Source organism: Cetorhinus maximus, chromosome 6 (genome assembly GCF_964194155.1).
Source record: "Cetorhinus maximus chromosome 6, sCetMax3.hap1.1, whole genome shotgun sequence".
NCBI classification, from domain to species: Eukaryota; Metazoa; Chordata; class Chondrichthyes; order Lamniformes; family Cetorhinidae; genus Cetorhinus; species Cetorhinus maximus.
The window spans coordinates 91,452,347-91,470,799 of record NC_135884.1 but is presented as its reverse complement, the minus strand read 5'-3'; the positions used below and the strand labels follow the sequence as shown (position 1 = coordinate 91,470,799).

Here is an 18,453-nt window from a genome sequence, read left to right as displayed (position 1 = left end):
GTTGAAGGCGGCGGCTCACCACCACCTTCTCATGGGCAACTCGGAATGGGCAATAAATGCTCACCCAGCCAGCGATGCCCACATTCCATGAATGAATTAAAAAAAAACAGCAGCAACAAACCAAGCTATGTTATTAATTTGCATAGCCTCTATCTTTGCCTTGATTCTTTCTAATCACTGCTCGACAGGATCAGGACGCATTTGTACAGAAGGGGGAGGAAAGCAGGGATCACTGTTGTTGTCAGCCTCCACAATGAATCTATTGTAGCATTCATGGGCATAGTGGCCCAGGCGGTTGCAATTAAAATAGCACAGCAGGGCACCCCTTCTTGGCACCGAGTTCCTAGATGGTCCAGATTTCTGGCTAGGCAATGTTTCTTCACCATTTCTTTCACCTCTTTCTGTCTTGGTCATAGTTTGTCTTGTGTCGCAAGCGCATTTAACACACACAATTGCATTCCTTCGTTGCATTGGGGGGTGGGTGAAACAGAGGGACAAAACTGCTTTCAATGATATTTTTCCAGCAAAGGTAGGGGTCACCTGCCCTGGTTTTGGAGACAGCAGCCATGAGTGTCCACTGTTAACTGATTTGTGCCTGAAGCCGTTTGATTTTAGCCAAACGAGGAGTTGTCTGCTTCAGGGGAGATGACATTTTATTGCTGCATTAACTTCCTCAAAGCCCCCCTTGCATCTTCTAACACCTTACTTAGTCTGGTATTTTCTGTCTAAATCAATATTTTGTTCCAGTGTTTGGTCTAGCTTTTTTTTCCCTTGTATAAATGCGCTCTATCATGTGCCTCCACTTCCCAGTGTAACTGATTGTGCAGAACAGTAATGGTCTCCTCGCTGCCCACAAGGTTGGTGGAAGCTGAGATGACAAATGATTTCAAAAGGAAATTGGATGGACAATTGAAGGAAATAAACTTGCGGTGCCAAGTGGATAAAGCAGGGGAATGGAACTGATTAGATTACTTCACAGAGAGCTGGTACAGGTTCAATGAGCTGAATGGCCTCCCTCTGTGCCATAAATGACTCTCTAGACTCTTGTGGGAAGGGCATAACTAGAGGTCATCAATATAAGCTGGTCACCAAGAAATCTATTGGGAATTCAAAAGAAACTTCTTTATCTAAAGAGTGGTCGAAATGTGGAACTTGCTGCCACAGGGAGTAGTTGCTGAATAATATAGATGCATTTAAGTGGAAGCTAGACATGCATATGAGAGAGAAGGGAATAGAGGGTTACAATGGTAGATTTAGATGAGGAAAGATGTGAGGTGGCTTGACTGAAGCATAAACACTGTTGTGGACAGGTTGGGCTGAATTTCCTGTTTTTGTGTTGTATATCATGTGTAATCATTTTAGGTGAACGTAATATCCCATTGGCTACTTGAAGAAGAGCAGGTGAGTTCTCTCTGGAGTTTCTGGCCAATATTTATCCCTCAAGCAACATGACTCAAAAACATAAAAACAAAAAAACTGCGGATGCTGGAAATCCAAAACAAAAACAGAATTACCTGGAAAAACTCAGCAGGTCTGGCAGCATTGGCGGAGATGATCTTCTCTGCCGATGCTGCCAGACCTGCTGAGTTTTTCCAGGTAATTCTGTTTTTGTTTAAGGACTCAAAAACAGCTTATGTGGTCATTTAATTGCTTTTCTGGGATTGCACCCATATTATCCACATTTCCTACAGTGCAACAGTGACTGCACTTTAAAAGTATTAGTTGTAAAGTACTTTGGGATGTCCTGAGATTGTGAAGTGGGAGACAGTGAGGAGAAGACTGGTGATAAGCAGATCTTCAGGTGCAAGCCCTATTGCTCAGTGGATGGAGCTCCATAAAAATGATCACTGGTACAGCAGTTAACATCTATACAGCCAAATGCGTGATCGGTTATCTACCTCATTTGCAAAGTAATGTTCTATTTGGATTCCATAAGATTGTGACTGCAGAGCCAACAGCACAAGGTCAGAAGGAATTGTCAGAACAACCAGTTTCTTTTGGCAGTGAAGCTGTGGTCCGACACCATAAAATGATAAGTAGGAGCAGGCCATTTGGTCCCTTGAGACTGCTCCATCACTCAGTAAGATTATGACTGATCTGATTGTGGCCTTAACGCCACTTTCCTGCCTGTTCCCATGCCCCCATAACCCTTGACTGACTTGCAGATCAAAAACCTGTCTCACTCAGCCTTAAATATATTCAATAATCCAGATTCCACTGCTCTCTGAGGAAGAGAATTCCAAATGTTAACAACCCTCTGAATGAAGAAATTCCTCCTCATCTCTGTCTTAAATGGGAGATCCCTTATTTTTAAAAAGTGCCCCCTAGTTCTAGGTTCCCCAACAAAGGGAAACATCCTCTCAGCATCTACCCTGTCAAGCCATCTTAGAATCTTATGTTTCAATAAGAACTCTCATTCATCTAAACTCCAGTGAGGATAGACACTACCTGCTCAACCTTTCCTCTTAAGTCAACCCCTTCAACCCAGGAATCAACTTAGTGAATCTTCTTTGAATTGCTTCCAATGCAAGTATATCCCTCCTTAAGTAAGGAGATCAAAACTGCACACAGTACACTCGGTGTGGTTTCACCATTGCCCTGTACAGTTGTAGCAAGACTTTGCCCACTTTTATACTCCTTCCCTCTTGTAATATAGGCCATCATTCCATTTGCCTTTTTAATTACTTGCCATACCTGCATGCTAACTTTTGGTGGTTCATGTACAAGGACAGCCAGATCCCTCTGTACCGCAGCATTCTACATTCTCGCCCCACATAAATAATATTCTGCTTTTCTATTCTTACTGCCAAAGCGGATAACCTCACATTTTCCCACATTACATTCCAATTTCCAATTTTTTTCCACTCACTTAACCTACCTATATCTCTTTGCAGACTCTTTGTATCTTCCTCACAACTTGCTTTCTTACCTATCTTTGTACTGTCAGCAAATTTGGCTACAATACAGTCACTCTCTTCATTCAAGCCATTAATATAGGTTATAAATAGTTGAAACCCTAGCACTGATCCCTGTGGCACTCCTCTAGCTACAGATTGCCAATCTGAAAACAACCCATTTTCCTGACTCTCTTTCCTATAGTTAGCCAATCCTCTATCTGTGCTAATATTTCACCCACAACACCATGAGCTCTTGTAAACTTTTATGTGTATGCCTTTTGGAAATCCAAATACACTACATCAATTGATACTCCTTTATTCACCCTGCTTATTATGTCCTCAAAGAACTCTAATAAACTTGTCAAAATACAAGTTCCCTTTCACAAGACCATGTCAACTCTGCACGATTGTATTAGGATTTTCTAAATCCCTGCTATTCCTCCTTAATAATGGATTCCTGCATTTTCCCAATGATAAATGTCATTCCAGTATTGGTTGACAGTGTGTTGGGAAGATCTATTTGAGGAATAATTTAATACTTTGAAACCAATTCATCATGTTCAATAGGTGGCCATGGAGACTATCTTTCCAATTCAGGGGGAAATGAGAAATGCATGATTTTTTTTTAACTGATCACTCATTATGGGGTCTTTGTTATCTCGAGGATCAATTTTGTCAGTCACATTCTATCGAGGATTAACCTTTAGCTATGAAAAGCAAGGGGCCAATTCTTGTAATCCTCTGGAGTGTTCTTTTTGCCGGGATAAAGAGGAAAAGAAGATTGAGATCTGTCCTGCTGGATCTCTGCCACTATTAAATCACCCTGGGATTTCTAGATATGCTGTTTTATGTTGAAATGTATATGAGAATCAGGTTTATAATCTACGTGGGAGGAAGTCACGTGAATTATTTTCTGATCTATCAAAATAATTAAAGGGATATCCTCAATTATATTTATTCCTGCATTCAACTTGATGGCCTATTTAGAGGATGCTTTTGATTTTAAGAACATGAACTCAATAGGCAATTTTTTATGGTGTATTTTGACAGATGTTTATATTTAAATCTAAAACTGTAACATAGCATGTCTTCAGGAAAATAGCAAAGCAGTAAGTCCAGAATTTTCATTTTTATTTAACAGCCTTTTTTCTAGTTTTAGGGAAAAACATAAATTTTTAGAAAGGAATAAAATACAGATCCACCATGTACAAAATGGTGTACCATAGAAGCCCTGGGTAGTTCTAATGTCCCTCACAAATTAAAATGATTCAGGCCAGCAAATTGAGAGTACATTCTGTCTTATACTTTAAAAAAAATCAGTTGGAGTTAATTATTTAGTAATAGTCAATTGATAATTTGTTATAGAGTTTGAAAAGGTATACAAAGGACAGCAGTCATTCAAGAAGGTGGCTCATCACCACCTCAAGGGCAATTAGGTATGGGCAATAAATGATGGCCAAGCCAGCGACGCCCACATCCCATGAAAGAATTTTAAAAATGTGACTTTAATGTACACTCAAAACAGCAATGAGAGTAAAAGAACTCGTATGAGTAGTCAGTTTTTACCCCAAAATATTTTTTTCTTCTCCCAACCCTACTTTTTTAATATGAGTACTTGTGGATGATGGAAAACAGTACTGTATATCTAAGGAAATTGAGGCTGAGGAAGTCCAGGTGTTTGTAAAGCTCTGCAAAATTACATTGTCGCCTCACCTAATAAAATTACAACTTAATTTTATACCATACTTATATTAAAGAACCATTTCATTGAAGAAGTTCTATAATAGCCCCGGTTCCTTTCTGAGAGATTCAACCAAACTAAAATACAGAACACATTCCAAAATAGCAACGGTTATCCACTAACAGTTGTTTGTAAATCTAAAGTTGTAGCTTTATTTTATTTTCTGAATGCTGGATTTCCCCCAATCACAAGGGAAAGGAACATGTAGAACAGAGAGAGTTCAAATCTGTGAACTGTGAGGACAACCAAAAAAAATGACAGCTGCAACTAATGGTAGCTGTGGCACAACTGCCCCATGATCTTGCAAAGGCAGTAGTGTCATCTTATTTGCAGTGTTGAATTGGGGCTGTTACCAGTGGCAGTGTAATGAGTGTAAACGCAGTGTAAGTCAACAAATTACAAACAATTAAGGTAACTTTTGGAAACACTACTGTATCACAAGTGGAAGTGGAAAAGTTGGACAGGACAAATATTCTAGCATATTGTCAGGCAATAATAAAATATTCCAATCCAAGTTCCAGGACAAAGGGCTCAACTATTGAATAACATTTTATATGGAAGCTGCAACTTTTCCTTTTACTCAGTACCTTGTTAGGGATAAGGTGAGTGATTGTTACTTTAGAAGGTACTAGAACATTTAATACCTTGCACTTGCTTGTAAGTTACAATTTTCTCTTGAATGAACCTTTGCAACAGGTAAACCTACCAGACTTTCTTAACAATTGGCTTTAAAAATATTAATTGAATGAATGTTTTTGGGATGTTGATTTAATGCTGGTAAGAGTGTTCAGTCTGACATCAAGCTCAAGTATTGCAGGTGTTTTCAAGAGATACAGTTGGTAATTTTCTTGTCATTTCTGTTCCGTTGATATGTTATTATCCAGCTCTTCTTCCAGTTCATCACCAGCCTTGTCAATCATGACGCAGTAAAACAACAGCTGCAAGAATTTAGTGGTTTCAGCTGTGGGGAAAACAAGTAATTCTCATTGAAGACCCAAAAATGGGAAAAGTAACCAAGTTATCTACTTAAATTTAAAATTTCCATCCACGTTTAATGACTTCATAGCCTCACCCTCCTACATCTCTAATCTCTCTTCTACACTCCTAAGACCCCCCAAAAATCCATTTCTCTCATTCTGGCTTCTCAGACACCCCTGCACTTGGTGGCCATGTCTTCAGCTACCTCGGTTTCATGCACTGGAATTTACACTATAAACCTATCTGGCTGCTTTACTACCACTTCTTAAAGTTCACTTTTCCTAAAGCTTTTGGTTGTCTCCGCTAATATCTCACCCTTTGGCTTTTTTATTGTCCCTTTTATTGAATATGCTTCTTTGAAATGCCTTTAGGGCACTTTTCAGTTAAAGGTGCTATATAAATGCAAAACAGTGTAATTCTTTGTGACGCAACAATAGGATTAGGCCCCAGCATCATACTCCTTGCAGCTGACACTCTTGTGCCTCAAAAAGCTACTTGGTCAAGTAACCAGAGTGTGGATTATATGCTGTGAAATTCTATCCAAATAAACAGGAAATGACTTTAAGACAGATGAGAAAATTGATGGAAAGAAGGAAGATAAAAAGCTTGAATGGTGGTGGTTACAGCCTCAATTCCAAACTATTTTATTTCAGCTGTGTCAACTCCGGAGGTTTTTTTAAATTTTGCGTTATTTGAAACAGCTAATTATTTAGCGAATGCAACCACTCTCAAGTTCTAATTTCACCTATGAATAAACAACAGCGAGAACTAAAGGGATATTACTATTAAATTATTTCAAAGTTTTGAATCAGTTGATGGCTTACGTTTGTGAGAAAGGTATTCTTTGCAGCACAGCAAATGACTGTGTGTAACCCATTTTGCTTGGACAGGTAAATTAGTTTTAGGAAAGTCAGCACTTTGTTTAATTAACTTTGCTGTGGAGCTTTAAAGATGGAAAGGCTGTGGGGGTGGAGGGGCGCAGTTAAGCTTTTAGTCATGATGCACATATACCAACTATTTTTCCCCAATGGCATGACTAAAAGAAAGGCTTACATTTATATAGCACCTTTCACAACTGTTGGACATCTCAAAGCACTTTACAGCCAATCGAGTACTTTGGAAGTGTACTGTTGTAATGTAGGTGTCAGCTATGGCTCAATTTTTAATACTTTTGCCTCTGAGTTAGAAGGTTGTGATTCAAGTCCCACTCCAGAACTTGAGCATAAAAAGCAAGGCTGACGCTTCAGAGGTGCCATTTTTCAGATGAGAAGATGTAAAACCAAGTTCCTGTCTTCCCTCTTAAGTGAATGCAAAAGATCATATGCCACTATTTTGAAGAAAAGCAGGGGTGTTATCCCCTGTGTCCTAGCCAACATGTCTCCTGCAATCAACATCACAAAAACAGACTATCATCAGCATCACAAACAGACTAAGGACTTCGCTTGGCTTCAATCTTGCTGTCACAAAGGTACTAGGTGACTTGTCATACTTTTTGAAATGAACAGTATGGCTGCAGAAAATTTTTGCTGTGAACGTATTTAACAGAAAATTAAGAGATTTAAGGAAATTATTAGTCACTAAAGAACTCATTATTTACAAGCTGTTACCTACAGATTTCAAATCTGTTACCTACCTGCATATTTTTCGAAAACAAAAGGCCATTTGAACTTTGACAGCAAGTTTCTCAAGGCGTATACTGGTACTCCAGACAATGCAATTGCAATCCCAATCAGGGAATAAATACCGTCAGTGTATGTAGGCACTGCTATCAGGCCTACGGTGCACAGACAGTATAAAATTGGGAAAAACAGGTTGAGCTGATGGGAGAGCAAGAAAAGAGATCAGAGTTCTAGCAGCTACAAGAAATTTAATCAAGATAGTTACAAGCTGCATGATAAACTGCAAATTTACCACCTGCAATCAGACAACTGGAATACTGTATTAGTTCTGGGCTCCACACCTCAGGAAAGATGGCTATGGAAACAGTGCTTACAGTCTCAATTCCAAGCTATTTTATTTCAGCTGTGTCAACTATGGAGATTTTCTTAATTTTGCATAATTTGACACAACTTGATTCACTCAAATAATACCAAGGTTAAAAGGATTAAATTATGAGGGTTGCTTGCATAGGCTCAGCTTGTATTCCCTTGAGTATAGAAGAATAAGGGTGACCTGATTGAGTTGTTCAAGATGATTAAAGGATTTGATAGGATAAATAGAAACCATATCCTCTGGTGGGGAGTCCAAAAAAAGTGCACTCAACTTTAAAAGTAGAGCTAAATGATTCAGGAGTATAGGTAGGAAGCACTAAACATACTAGAGGTCTGGTGCACTCTTCCCCAAAAAGATGTTGTGGCTAGGTCAATGAAAATTTTGAAACAGACTTGTTAGACAAGGGTATTGAGGGAAATCGAATCAGTAGAATTAAGGTACATATCAGCCATGATCTAGTTGAATGGTGGAACAAGTTTGAGGGGCTGAGTGGGCTACTTGTGTTTCTATGACTACTCTCTGATTATTGGAGGCAGTTTCCTTACCATTACTTCAGAGATCCCTCAAACATTTCTTCAAATACAGCACTCCTCCTGATGTTATGAGCCATTCACAAAATATCCTTAATGCAGACATATATAAAATACAAATAACAGATCACTAAGAGAAACAATGGGCAGAATCTTGAGGCGTCAGGGGTCTTGCCTGCTGGCCGGAGAGCTGGCAAGAAACCTGCACTGCCTCTTTTTGGGAAGGCCCACCAAACCACAAGCCAATCAGGCAGTGGCAAGGCCACCAGCAGGCCTTCTTCTGGAGTAAAGACCCCAGGGGAGTATGGCTTGCCTGCTGAGAGTTGCCGGCCCATTAGAGGCCAGCAAATCTTGTGTTCAGCAGCACTATAGGGGAGGAAGTAGCTGCTGCAGGAAAAACACCTACTGGAGTCCCAGGATCGTGGAACAACCCAAGCGACAGGTAAGCAATGTGGGAAGGATTTCGTGGGATGGGGGTTATGGTTTTAGCTCCCGTGCATGCTGCATGGCAACAGGCCTGTCTGCAGCTGGGCTAATACCAGCAGCGGTGGGATAAGTCCTTAAGTGTTCATTAATTGGCCGCTTAAGGATCTCAATAGGCACTGGGGCCCTTAGGTCGACTACGGGTCTTCCTGCCCAGAACTTAATTCTGATGGAGGCAGGAAGGTGGCAGAGTTCCTGTATGCCACCTTCCCACCTAATTACACGCCCTTCCTGGTTTAGACTAACTCAGCAAAGCCAGAGGTCAAGCAGTTAATACATCTGATTTCATGCAGTGGTTCATGAATTTTTTTTATTTTTTCATGAGATGTAGGCAAGGCCAGCATCTGTTGCCCAACTTGAATTGCCCTTGACAAGGTGATGATGAGCCACCTTCTTGAACTGCTGCAGTTCATGTAAGTACATCCACAGTGCTGATTCATCTTCAGTGGTTTGGTACAACCAAGTGGCTTGCTAGGTCATTTGAGAGGGCAGTTAAGATTCAACCATATTGCTGTGGGTCTGGAATCACATGTAAGCCTGACAAGGATGGCAGATTTCCTTCCCGAAAGGATATTGGTGACCCAGATGAGTTTTTAAATGATAATCAATGATAGGTTCATGGTCACCATTACTGAAACTAACTTTCATTTCCAGATTTTCTTTATTAATTAATTGAATTTAAACTCCACCAGCTGCCGTGGTGAAATTTGAACCCATATCCATATAGCATTAGCTTGGGTCTCTTTATTACTAGTGCAGTGACATTATTACTTTGCCACTGTCTCCTCTAAAATATATGCTAGGTAGTTTGTTCTTCCAATTTTTGCAACAATAGTCTCCTCACCATAGTCTCTCTCTCTCCAGGTATTTACTCCTTAGAATCTGTATGATTCTACAGATGCCTGACTATGATAGAAGCCTTGACCAAGAGTGTCTGCATGCTTTCCCACAGAGGCACCACAGTCAAGCCTGACATTGTTCTCATCTGGCACTCACATATGCATTTTCCAGCAGAGCTCAGTGAAAAATTATTACAACAGTATTGATTTTTCTCTTACCTAATCCAACCCAATTGTACCTATTCCCATTCTAAGATTGGTGAGCTCTGCACAAAAGTAGATTAGGAACATCTTGGTCTGCATAGCTGAATTACTTACTGGGTAAACTTTCTGAACCGTTGGATTTTATTTCAGTGTTTGTAGACCTTACCTTGAGAGGCCTATATCTGTTTGGCTGCTTCCAGCGTAGGTAAATTTGGCCAACAACAGCCAGTCCCACAAAGAACCAATAACTGAAGCTGTAGTAGTAAATGAGTTGAAATATATCCTCTACAATCAGGAAGATCATTGATACTGTACCCTGCCAACAGTGAAAATTATCATCAAATTAGAATAATAACAGCTCAAAAAAAAATCCTTCATATTCTTAAATGGGAAAGTCTAGAGGAGTATTTCTTATTCAAAGAACTCTACGTTGAAAAAATGATACAGTTAAAATATTGAATAAAGCAGTTTAAAATGTCAAATCCTTTGCATGCCTTAGTAGGTCTTCTTGCCACTAGGGCACTCAGAGACATCACTAAGGCAGAGGCAGTTCCTGAGTGGTTCCATGCAAAGAAATGCAGGGTGTGACTTTGGACTAGCCTTAGAGTTGATCTAGATAAGCCCAATCGGAGCAAACCATGACACTTGATGAATATGGAGTATAAACAGTTGATAGGCAATGTTGGGTGTCATGGATGTCAGTTGCCAGGCTATTCTAAAGCTGTAGTTCCTTTTTCAGTGGAGGGATCCCAGGGCCCCTGGGATCCATCCATGTGCCACTGGAAAAATCAGTTAGTAAGGAGTCCCATCCTGGTTAGAACTGTGATGAACATTTTCCAAAAGAAACACTCTGGCCTAGAAATTCCAGTTGGCGAGAAGATAGAGTCCCACTGGATTTTTGGAAAATGGGATTGACCCTGGTTCTACCGGGCTCTGTCACATGCTTCATCCTGCTATTTTCCACAGGACATAGACAGATCTTCTATCCATGCCTGCTTAACAAGGGCTAACTAGGTGTATCTGGGGAGTTCCCATTGACCCCTTCGAAAAGGCATCGAACCTTTGAGGGAAAGGTAAACGATCCAGAAGAGGATCGATTGCCTGACTGAAGTGTTCCCGTTGCTCCATCAGGATCAGATGAACAGATATAGAGATGTTTCTATAGGTGCTCCTTTTCAAACGTGAAGTGGCTTGATGTCGCTGTGACAATTCTTCAGTGGTTCAGGCTAGGTGCTAGTGAAGTGGCCAAGCAAATAACTCTGTCCCTGGCATTTGCAATGAATTCGCTGAGCAAAAGAAAGACTTAAATTTTATATAATGCCTTTCACAACTTCACGACATTCTAAAAAGCTTTACAGACAATGAAGTAATTTTGATGTATCAATACTGTTGTAATGTCCGGCTTGGGACTAGAGTAGGCAGGTCTACAGGACATTAGGGGGCTGGATTTTTGCGGAGTCGAGCTGACTCCGGAGACCTTTAGAAATGTTGAGCGGGAGCCAGATGAGCAAGTCTTGCCCCCATTTCCAACAAATCCCATTTTGCCAGAAGGGGGCAGGGCATGAATCACCTAGGTGAGAAACCCGATCTCAGCAGGTTCATTTGAAATTAGTACTGAGTTCAAACAAACCAACCCCATTTTTTCTGTTCCAAAGGCCTTAACCCAGTATGGGAGTCACAAACTTATGGAGTAGATGTAAACACTCATGTCATGATCTGAAGCTATTTCAACCTCCAGCCCTTTAACAATGGAAAAAAATAGGTTGAAGCTGTCTGAGTTTAAAAAAAACAACGGCTGCTGGGTTGCTTTGATTTATAGATTCATCTCCAGAGGTGAGGTGAGAGTGACTGCCCTTGACATCAAGGCAGCACTAGACTGAGTGGCACCCTAGCAAAACTGGAGTTAATGGGAATCGGGGGAAAACTCTCTGCTGGCTAGAGTCATATCTAGCACAAAGGAAGATGGTTGTGGTTGTTGGAGGTCAATCATCTCAGTTCTAGGATATCACTGCAGGAGTTCCTCAGGGTAGTGCCCTCGGCCCAACCATCTTCAGCTGCTTCGACTTTCCTACCATCATAAGATCAAAAGTGGGGATGTTCGCTGATGATTGCACAATGTTCAGCACCATTCAGCACCATACCGAAGCAGTCTTTGTCCAAATGCAGCAAGACCTGGACAACATCCAGGCTTGGATTGACAAGTGACAAGTAACTATCGCGTTACACAAGTGCCAGCCAATGATCATCTCCATCAGGAGAGAATCTAACCATCACCCCATGATATTCAATGGCATTACTATTGCTGAATCCTCCACCATCAACATGCTAGGGGTTATCATCGACCCGAAACTGAACTGGACTAGCCATATAAATACTGTGGCTACTAGAACAGGTCAGAGGCTAGGAATCCTGCATCGAGTAACTCAATTCCTGACTCCCCAAAGTCTGTCAACCATCTACAAGGCACAAGTCAGGAGTGTGATGAATATTGTCCATTAGCCTGAATGAGTGCAGCTCCAGAAGTTTGATGCCATCCAGGACAAAGCAGCCTGCTTGATTGGCACTCCTTCCACAAATGGTGGTGTTTAAGAGGCAGCTTGACAAATACATGAATAGGATGGGAATAGAGGGATACGGACCCCAGAAGTGCAAAATGTTTTAGTTGACGGGCAATATGATCAGCGCAGGCTTGGAGGGCCGAAGGGCCTGTTCCTGTGCTGTTCTTTTCTTTGTTCTTTGTAAATATTCAATCCCTCCACCACCGATGCACAGTGGCAGCAGTGTGTACCATCTACAAGATGTACTGCAGGAACTCACCAAGGCTCCTTAGTCAGTACCTTCCAAACCCACGACCACTAGCATCTAGAGGGACAAGGACAGCAGACACATGGGAACACCACCACCTGGAAGTTCTCATCCAAGCCACGTACCATCCTGACTTGGAAATATATCATCATTCCTTCACTGTTGCTGGGTCAAAATCCTGGAACTCACTCCTTTACAGCACAGGGTGTACTTACACCAGGTGGACTGCAGCAATTTAAGAAGGCTGCTCACCACCATTTTCTCAAGGGGAATTAGGGATGGGCAATAAATGCTGGGCTAGCCAGCGATACCCACATCCCATGGCTGAATAAAAAAAAATCCAGTGTAGGTTAGAAAAGGCCATTATCATCTTTTCTTTCAGTTTCAATAGAGTTCATTGTTGACATATCCCAAGGGCTATTATTATAGCTAAGGTAATTATGAATAGTTGGCCAAATTCCAAAAGTTACAAAAGCACTTATCTCAGCAGGGTGCTGAGTTCACACTTTGACAGTTTAAAGTTGCTATTAAAGGAATGATTGTGTTTGATGTGGCTTCTGAATAGAAGTCTGTTGTTGAACATTGAGGGAATTTGAAATCTTTGAATGGGTTTCATGAATGAGTTTTTTTTCTATATCAAGTATGCATGAGAGCTCTATTAGATTATTAGGTTTAATTTTTATCTCCATATGGCCCCTTAGACCTGCCCATAGTGGATACTGAATGAGTGACTATGGAGATAGCTAGGGGATATGAGGTAGTATGGCAGATATGATAGGGCATGGGGTGGGTGGGGGCATCAGCCAGCATGGAGGGTATGAAGTGGCGCGCAGGTAGCATGGAGGGGATATGGGGGCATGGAGGTGGGAGGGAGGCATGAGTTGGCATGGAGGAAGCATGGGAAATGGGTGGGAGGTGAGAGGATGTAAGGAGTGAGGGGCCTAACCACTTGTAAGGCAACTAAGGGCTAAGCCCTAGACAGCCTTCTAACCAGCCTGCCTTGGCACTTGTCCAACCCTCATGGCCGCCTAGGATCTGCTTCCATAAGACCATAAGACATAGGAACAGAAATTAGGCCATTCGGCCCTTCGAGTCTGTTCCACCATTCAATCATGGCTGCTAAGTTTCTCAACCCCATTCTCCCGCCTTCTCCCCGTAACCTTTGATCCCCTTACCAATCAAGAACCTATCTATCTCGGTCTTAAATACACTCAATGACCTGGCCTCCACAGCCTTCTGTGGCAATGAATTCCATAGATTCACCACTCTCTGGCTAAAGAAGTTTCTCCTCATCTCTGTTCTAAAAGGTCTTCCCTTTACTCTGAGGCTGTGCCCTTGGGTCCTAGTCTCTCCTACTAATGGAAACATCTTCCCCACGTCCACTCTATCCAGGCCTTTCAGTATTCTGTAAGTTTCAATCAGATCCCCCCTCATCCTTCTAAACTCCATCGAGTATAGACCCAGAGTCCTCAAACGTTCCTCATATGTTAAGCCTTTCATTCCTGGGATCGTTCTCGTGAACCTCCTCTGGATCCTCTCCAGGGCCAGAACATCCTTCCTGAGATACCTGAGAGGGGCCCAAAATTGCTCACAATATTCTAAATGTGGTCTGACCAGAGTCTTATAAAGCCTCAGCAGCACATCCCTGCTTTTATATTCTAGTCCTCTTGAAATAAATGCCAACATTGCATTTGCCTTCCTAACGACTGACTCAACCTGCAGAGAATCCTGGACTAGGACTCCCAAGTCCCTTTGCATTCCAGATTTCTGAATTCTCTCCCCATTTAGAAAATAGTCTATGCCTCTATTCTTCCTACCAAAGTGCATGACCTCACACTTCCCCACATTGTATTCCATCTGCCACTTCTTTGCCCATTCTCCTAACCTGTCCAAATCCTTCTGCAGCCTCCCCGCCTCCTCAATACTACCTGTCCCTCCACCTATCTTTGTATCATCTGCAAATTTAGCCAGGATGCCCTCAGTTCCTTCAGCTAGATCATTAATGTATAAAGTGAAAAGTTGTGGTCCCAACACTGACCCCTGCGGAACTCCACTAGACACCGGCTGCCATCCTGAGAAGGACCCTCTTATCCCCACTCTCTGCCTCCTGCCAGACAGCCAATCTTCTATCCATGCTAGTACCTTGCCTCTAACACCATGGGCTCTTATCTTACTGAGCAGCCTCCTGTGCGCCACCTTGTCAAAGGCCTTCTGGAAGTCCAAGTAGATAACATCCATTGGCTCTCCTTTGTCTAACCTACTCGTTACCTCCTCAAAGAATTCTAACAGATTTGTCAGGCATGACCTCCCCTTGATGAAACCATGCTGACTTTGCCCTATTTTACCATGCACTTCCAAGTATTCTGAAATCTCATCCTTAATAATGGACTCTAAAATCTTACCAACGACCGAGGTCAGGCTAATTGGCCTGTAATTTCCCGTCTTTTGCCTCACTCCTTTCTTAAACAGGGGGGTTACATTAGCAATTTTCCAGTCCTCTGGGACCTTCCCTGACTCCAGTAATTCCTGAAAGATCACCACTAACACCTACACTATCTCTTCAGCTATCTCCTTCAGAACTCTGGGGTGTAATCCATCTGGTCCAGGTGATTTATCCACCTTCAGACCTTTCAGGTTTCCTAGCACCTTCTCCTTGGTAATGGCCACCATACTCACCTCTGCTTCTGGGGTGGGTGGGCACAACTCTCTCCCGACTTCTCTCCCTGGATCAAAAATTTGGTGTAATAGGACCCTTTACACTGAGGCAAGTCTGCTGAGACATGGAATTACCCACCTCAGTAGCAAAAATCTGGCCTCTACTTTTTTCAATATATATTGGGAAAGTACTTGAAATTCAAAATACTGCCTGATAATTTTCATTTCCGCATGGAGGATTAATTAGTCTATAATTTTTTCTATTACCTTCAAAAACATAAACATGTAATTCCACTGGAATAAAAGTGTACTCTAAAGAACTTCATTGACTGTAAAGTGCTCCGGGACATTTTGAAAGGTGCCATATGTATGCAAGTACTTTTGTTTTCTTTTAGAAGAACATTTTGTTACTATCTCAGTAGACACCAGTGACTTACTTAAAAATAGAAGAAATCTGACATCCCAGTTATTTACTAAAAGAATGAAGCCACGAGATTACAAGGTTTAAAACAGAAGAACTTTTACTATACAAAATCAAACAAAACAAACACTAAATACTATTTCAGACAAGCTACATTCTGACATCCAGAATCAACCAAGATAAACATAATTAACAAGCAAATTACTTTCCTCACATTCTCAAAAGTCTCCTCTAACTTCATTGATCGAAACCACTTGTCAAACAACATTTCTTTCTCTCTGGCAAATTCTACAGATGTTTGATTCTGTCTTCCCTTCAAAGTCAGAAATTTTAATTGAAATGCTTTAGAAACAAGCTCATAAGCAATAAGAACCACAATTTTCACTGTGTCTCAATTTCGGAATTGTTCTTCTGAAAGACTTGAATAAACATCCATTGCTTTTCCCACCAAAATACTCTGCAAAATAAAAGTTGCCATTTTTTCAAATGCGACAAAATATCTCTCAACTCCATCCTCAGTGAATTTAGCCATGAGGTGAAGATTCTTTGTTAAATCAAAACTTGGAGTGGTACTTGACTCATCATCCGAACTATTAGCCTCTCTTTCACTCTGCAACCTAAACTTTACCCAGTTCAAAACAAAAACAGAGTTACCTGGAAAAACTCAGCAGGTCTGGCAGCATCGGTGGAGAAGAAATCAGTTAACGTTTCGAGCCTTCATGGCCCTTCAAAGCTTGAAGGCTCGAAACGTTAACTGATTTCTTCTCCACCGATGCTGCCAGACCTGCTGAGTTTTTCCAGGTAATTCTGTTTTTGTTTTGGATTTCCAGCATCCGCAGTAGCTTTTAGCTTTTTATTTTTACCCAGTTCATACTGTCTGACTTCTTTCTCTTTGAAACTCTCTGCCTCTTTCTCTTTCTTCCCTTGTTAACTTCTCTCTCTTTGCGGAGTTCAATTTCAAGCTTATGCATTTCTATTTCTTTTGCCCTTTTTTCATCTCTTTCAAGTTTGAGTTTTTGCTTTCCTTATCCTTTTCCAATTCGAGTAGCTTAACTTCTTTTTTCATTTCAAGGTGCTTCATTTGCAACTGAATTTTAGCTAACGAAAGCTAACTAGGCTTTTCTTCTTCTAATCCCGTATGCTGTGCTAATACCTCAATTATGTCTTTTTTTTTAGCCCCTGGTTTTAACTCTAACTTCAACTTTTCTGCTAATGCTAGAAACCTAAACTTGGTTAACTGTTGCAAATCACTCAGGGGTCAATCTTCCCCCTCCAGAAAAGACATAGTAATCAAAAAAGCCATTCTGATTCTCAATAAGTACAGTAAAATCTACCATGAAATCTTCTTAGCCTTAACCTTAGCAAATCCCAGCAACTATATCTGTCTCTGGATTTGAAATCATGCAAAGAGCCCCCAATTTTGCTATGATCTCCTTAGAGACCAGTAACTTTTTGTCTTAAAATAGAAGAAACCCTAAATCCTGGTTACTTACTAAAAGAGTTAAGCCACAAGATTCCATGGTATAAGACAGAAGAAATTTTACTATACAAGAGCCAAACAAAGCAAACATTAAACACTATCTGAGATAACCTATATTATAACATCCAGAATCGACACAAGTTAAATATGAATTAGCAGGCAAGTTGTGGCCAATTAAGAACTATAAATTGCACATTAAATGACAGATACAACTAAGAAAGATCTTACAAATTGGCTCAGCCGTCCATTCAGATTTTGATGATCATACTCAGTCACAAAGTCCTTCAAAACCCTCACCTCACGAAGAATTTCAGCTCCTCTCCTTCTTGGAGCTAGTCTGATCCCCAGCCAACAGCAGTTCACAACTAACCCCAGTTCCACGGGCACGGTCTTCACCACAAATGGCATAGATCTGCAGAACCTGTTCAACTCAATCTGGATGGGGTAGATCCACCAATGTTACCTTCAAGTAACAGAAGCAGGTGCAGCAACTACATTCTTGCTTATTCTCAGATTCTGGATCTAGCCTCTGTCTTTTCAATTTGGCTGACTTGCACCAGTGGACTCATCAACTCCTACTACCTAGCTTGGATTGATCTGTGTCCTTTTATATCTTTCAACCAGGTTCTGTATTCCCAGAAGTTTTGGTTTCCAAATCTCAGTTTGTTTGCTTAGAAACTGGGAGGATCAGTTCCCCTTTTCTGTTTTTTTTTTCCGTTTCGCTTTTCTTTTCTGTTTCTGTTTTCAGTTAGGGCCTACCTCAAAAACTACAAATTTTAAGAGTACAGATTCCCTCACGCTCTAAATTAATATATGTTTGTTCTTAATAATGATATGAAATTAAAAACTGTATAGAGTAGTAGCTATATTGCACGAGGTTTTCTTGTCTTAGGCCTGTGATAAACACAACACACTATCCCAATAAATCGACCAGTGCTAACTCAGGCCAGCATTATTTTTTTCTTGACCTTTCCTTGGTACACTTTCTCCCCTTCCCCACTTTTCGTAGTCATGCCATTTTCAAAAGCTAATCTAATAGTTTGTTCCAGATGTCTGAAAGCTACATTATTGAGTTGGTCTTAGATGTCAAAGGTTCCCCTTTTCTGTTGCTATCCTTTATTAAGAGAGGAATTGAACATAAAAATAAGGATGTTATGTTTCAGTTACACAGGGCATTGGTAGTTTTGGTCTCCTTATTTAAGGAAGGAAGTAAATGCATTGGAGGCTGCCTCAGAAGGCGGTGGGGGCGGGGTCATTGAATATTTTTAAGGCGGAGGTAGATAGATTCTTGTTAGGCAAGGGAATCAAAGATCATTGGGGGTGGATGGGAATGTGAAATTCAAAACACAAATAGATCAGCCATGATCTTATTGAATGGTGGAGCAGGCTCGAGGGGCTGAGTGGCCTAATTCTGCTCCTATTTTGTAG

General features: G+C 41.0%; 1 protein-coding gene across 1 annotated transcript in view; it reads right to left on the bottom strand.

The window, feature by feature from the left end:
• Positions 1-5,409: 5,409 nt before the first annotated feature.
• LOC144681906 (Y+L amino acid transporter 2-like) overlaps positions 5,410-18,453 on the bottom strand; it is a 111,675-nt gene continuing 98,631 nt past the window's right edge. Inside the window, exons 9-11 of the mRNA XM_078544040.1 lie at positions 9,831-9,980; positions 7,250-7,433; positions 5,410-5,599 (exon numbers count right to left, since the gene is read on the bottom strand). Coding sequence (XP_078400166.1) covers positions 5,490-5,599; positions 7,250-7,433; positions 9,831-9,980 — 444 coding nt within the window. The 3' untranslated portion in view covers positions 5,410-5,489. The remainder of the gene's footprint in view (positions 5,600-7,249; positions 7,434-9,830; positions 9,981-18,453) is intronic.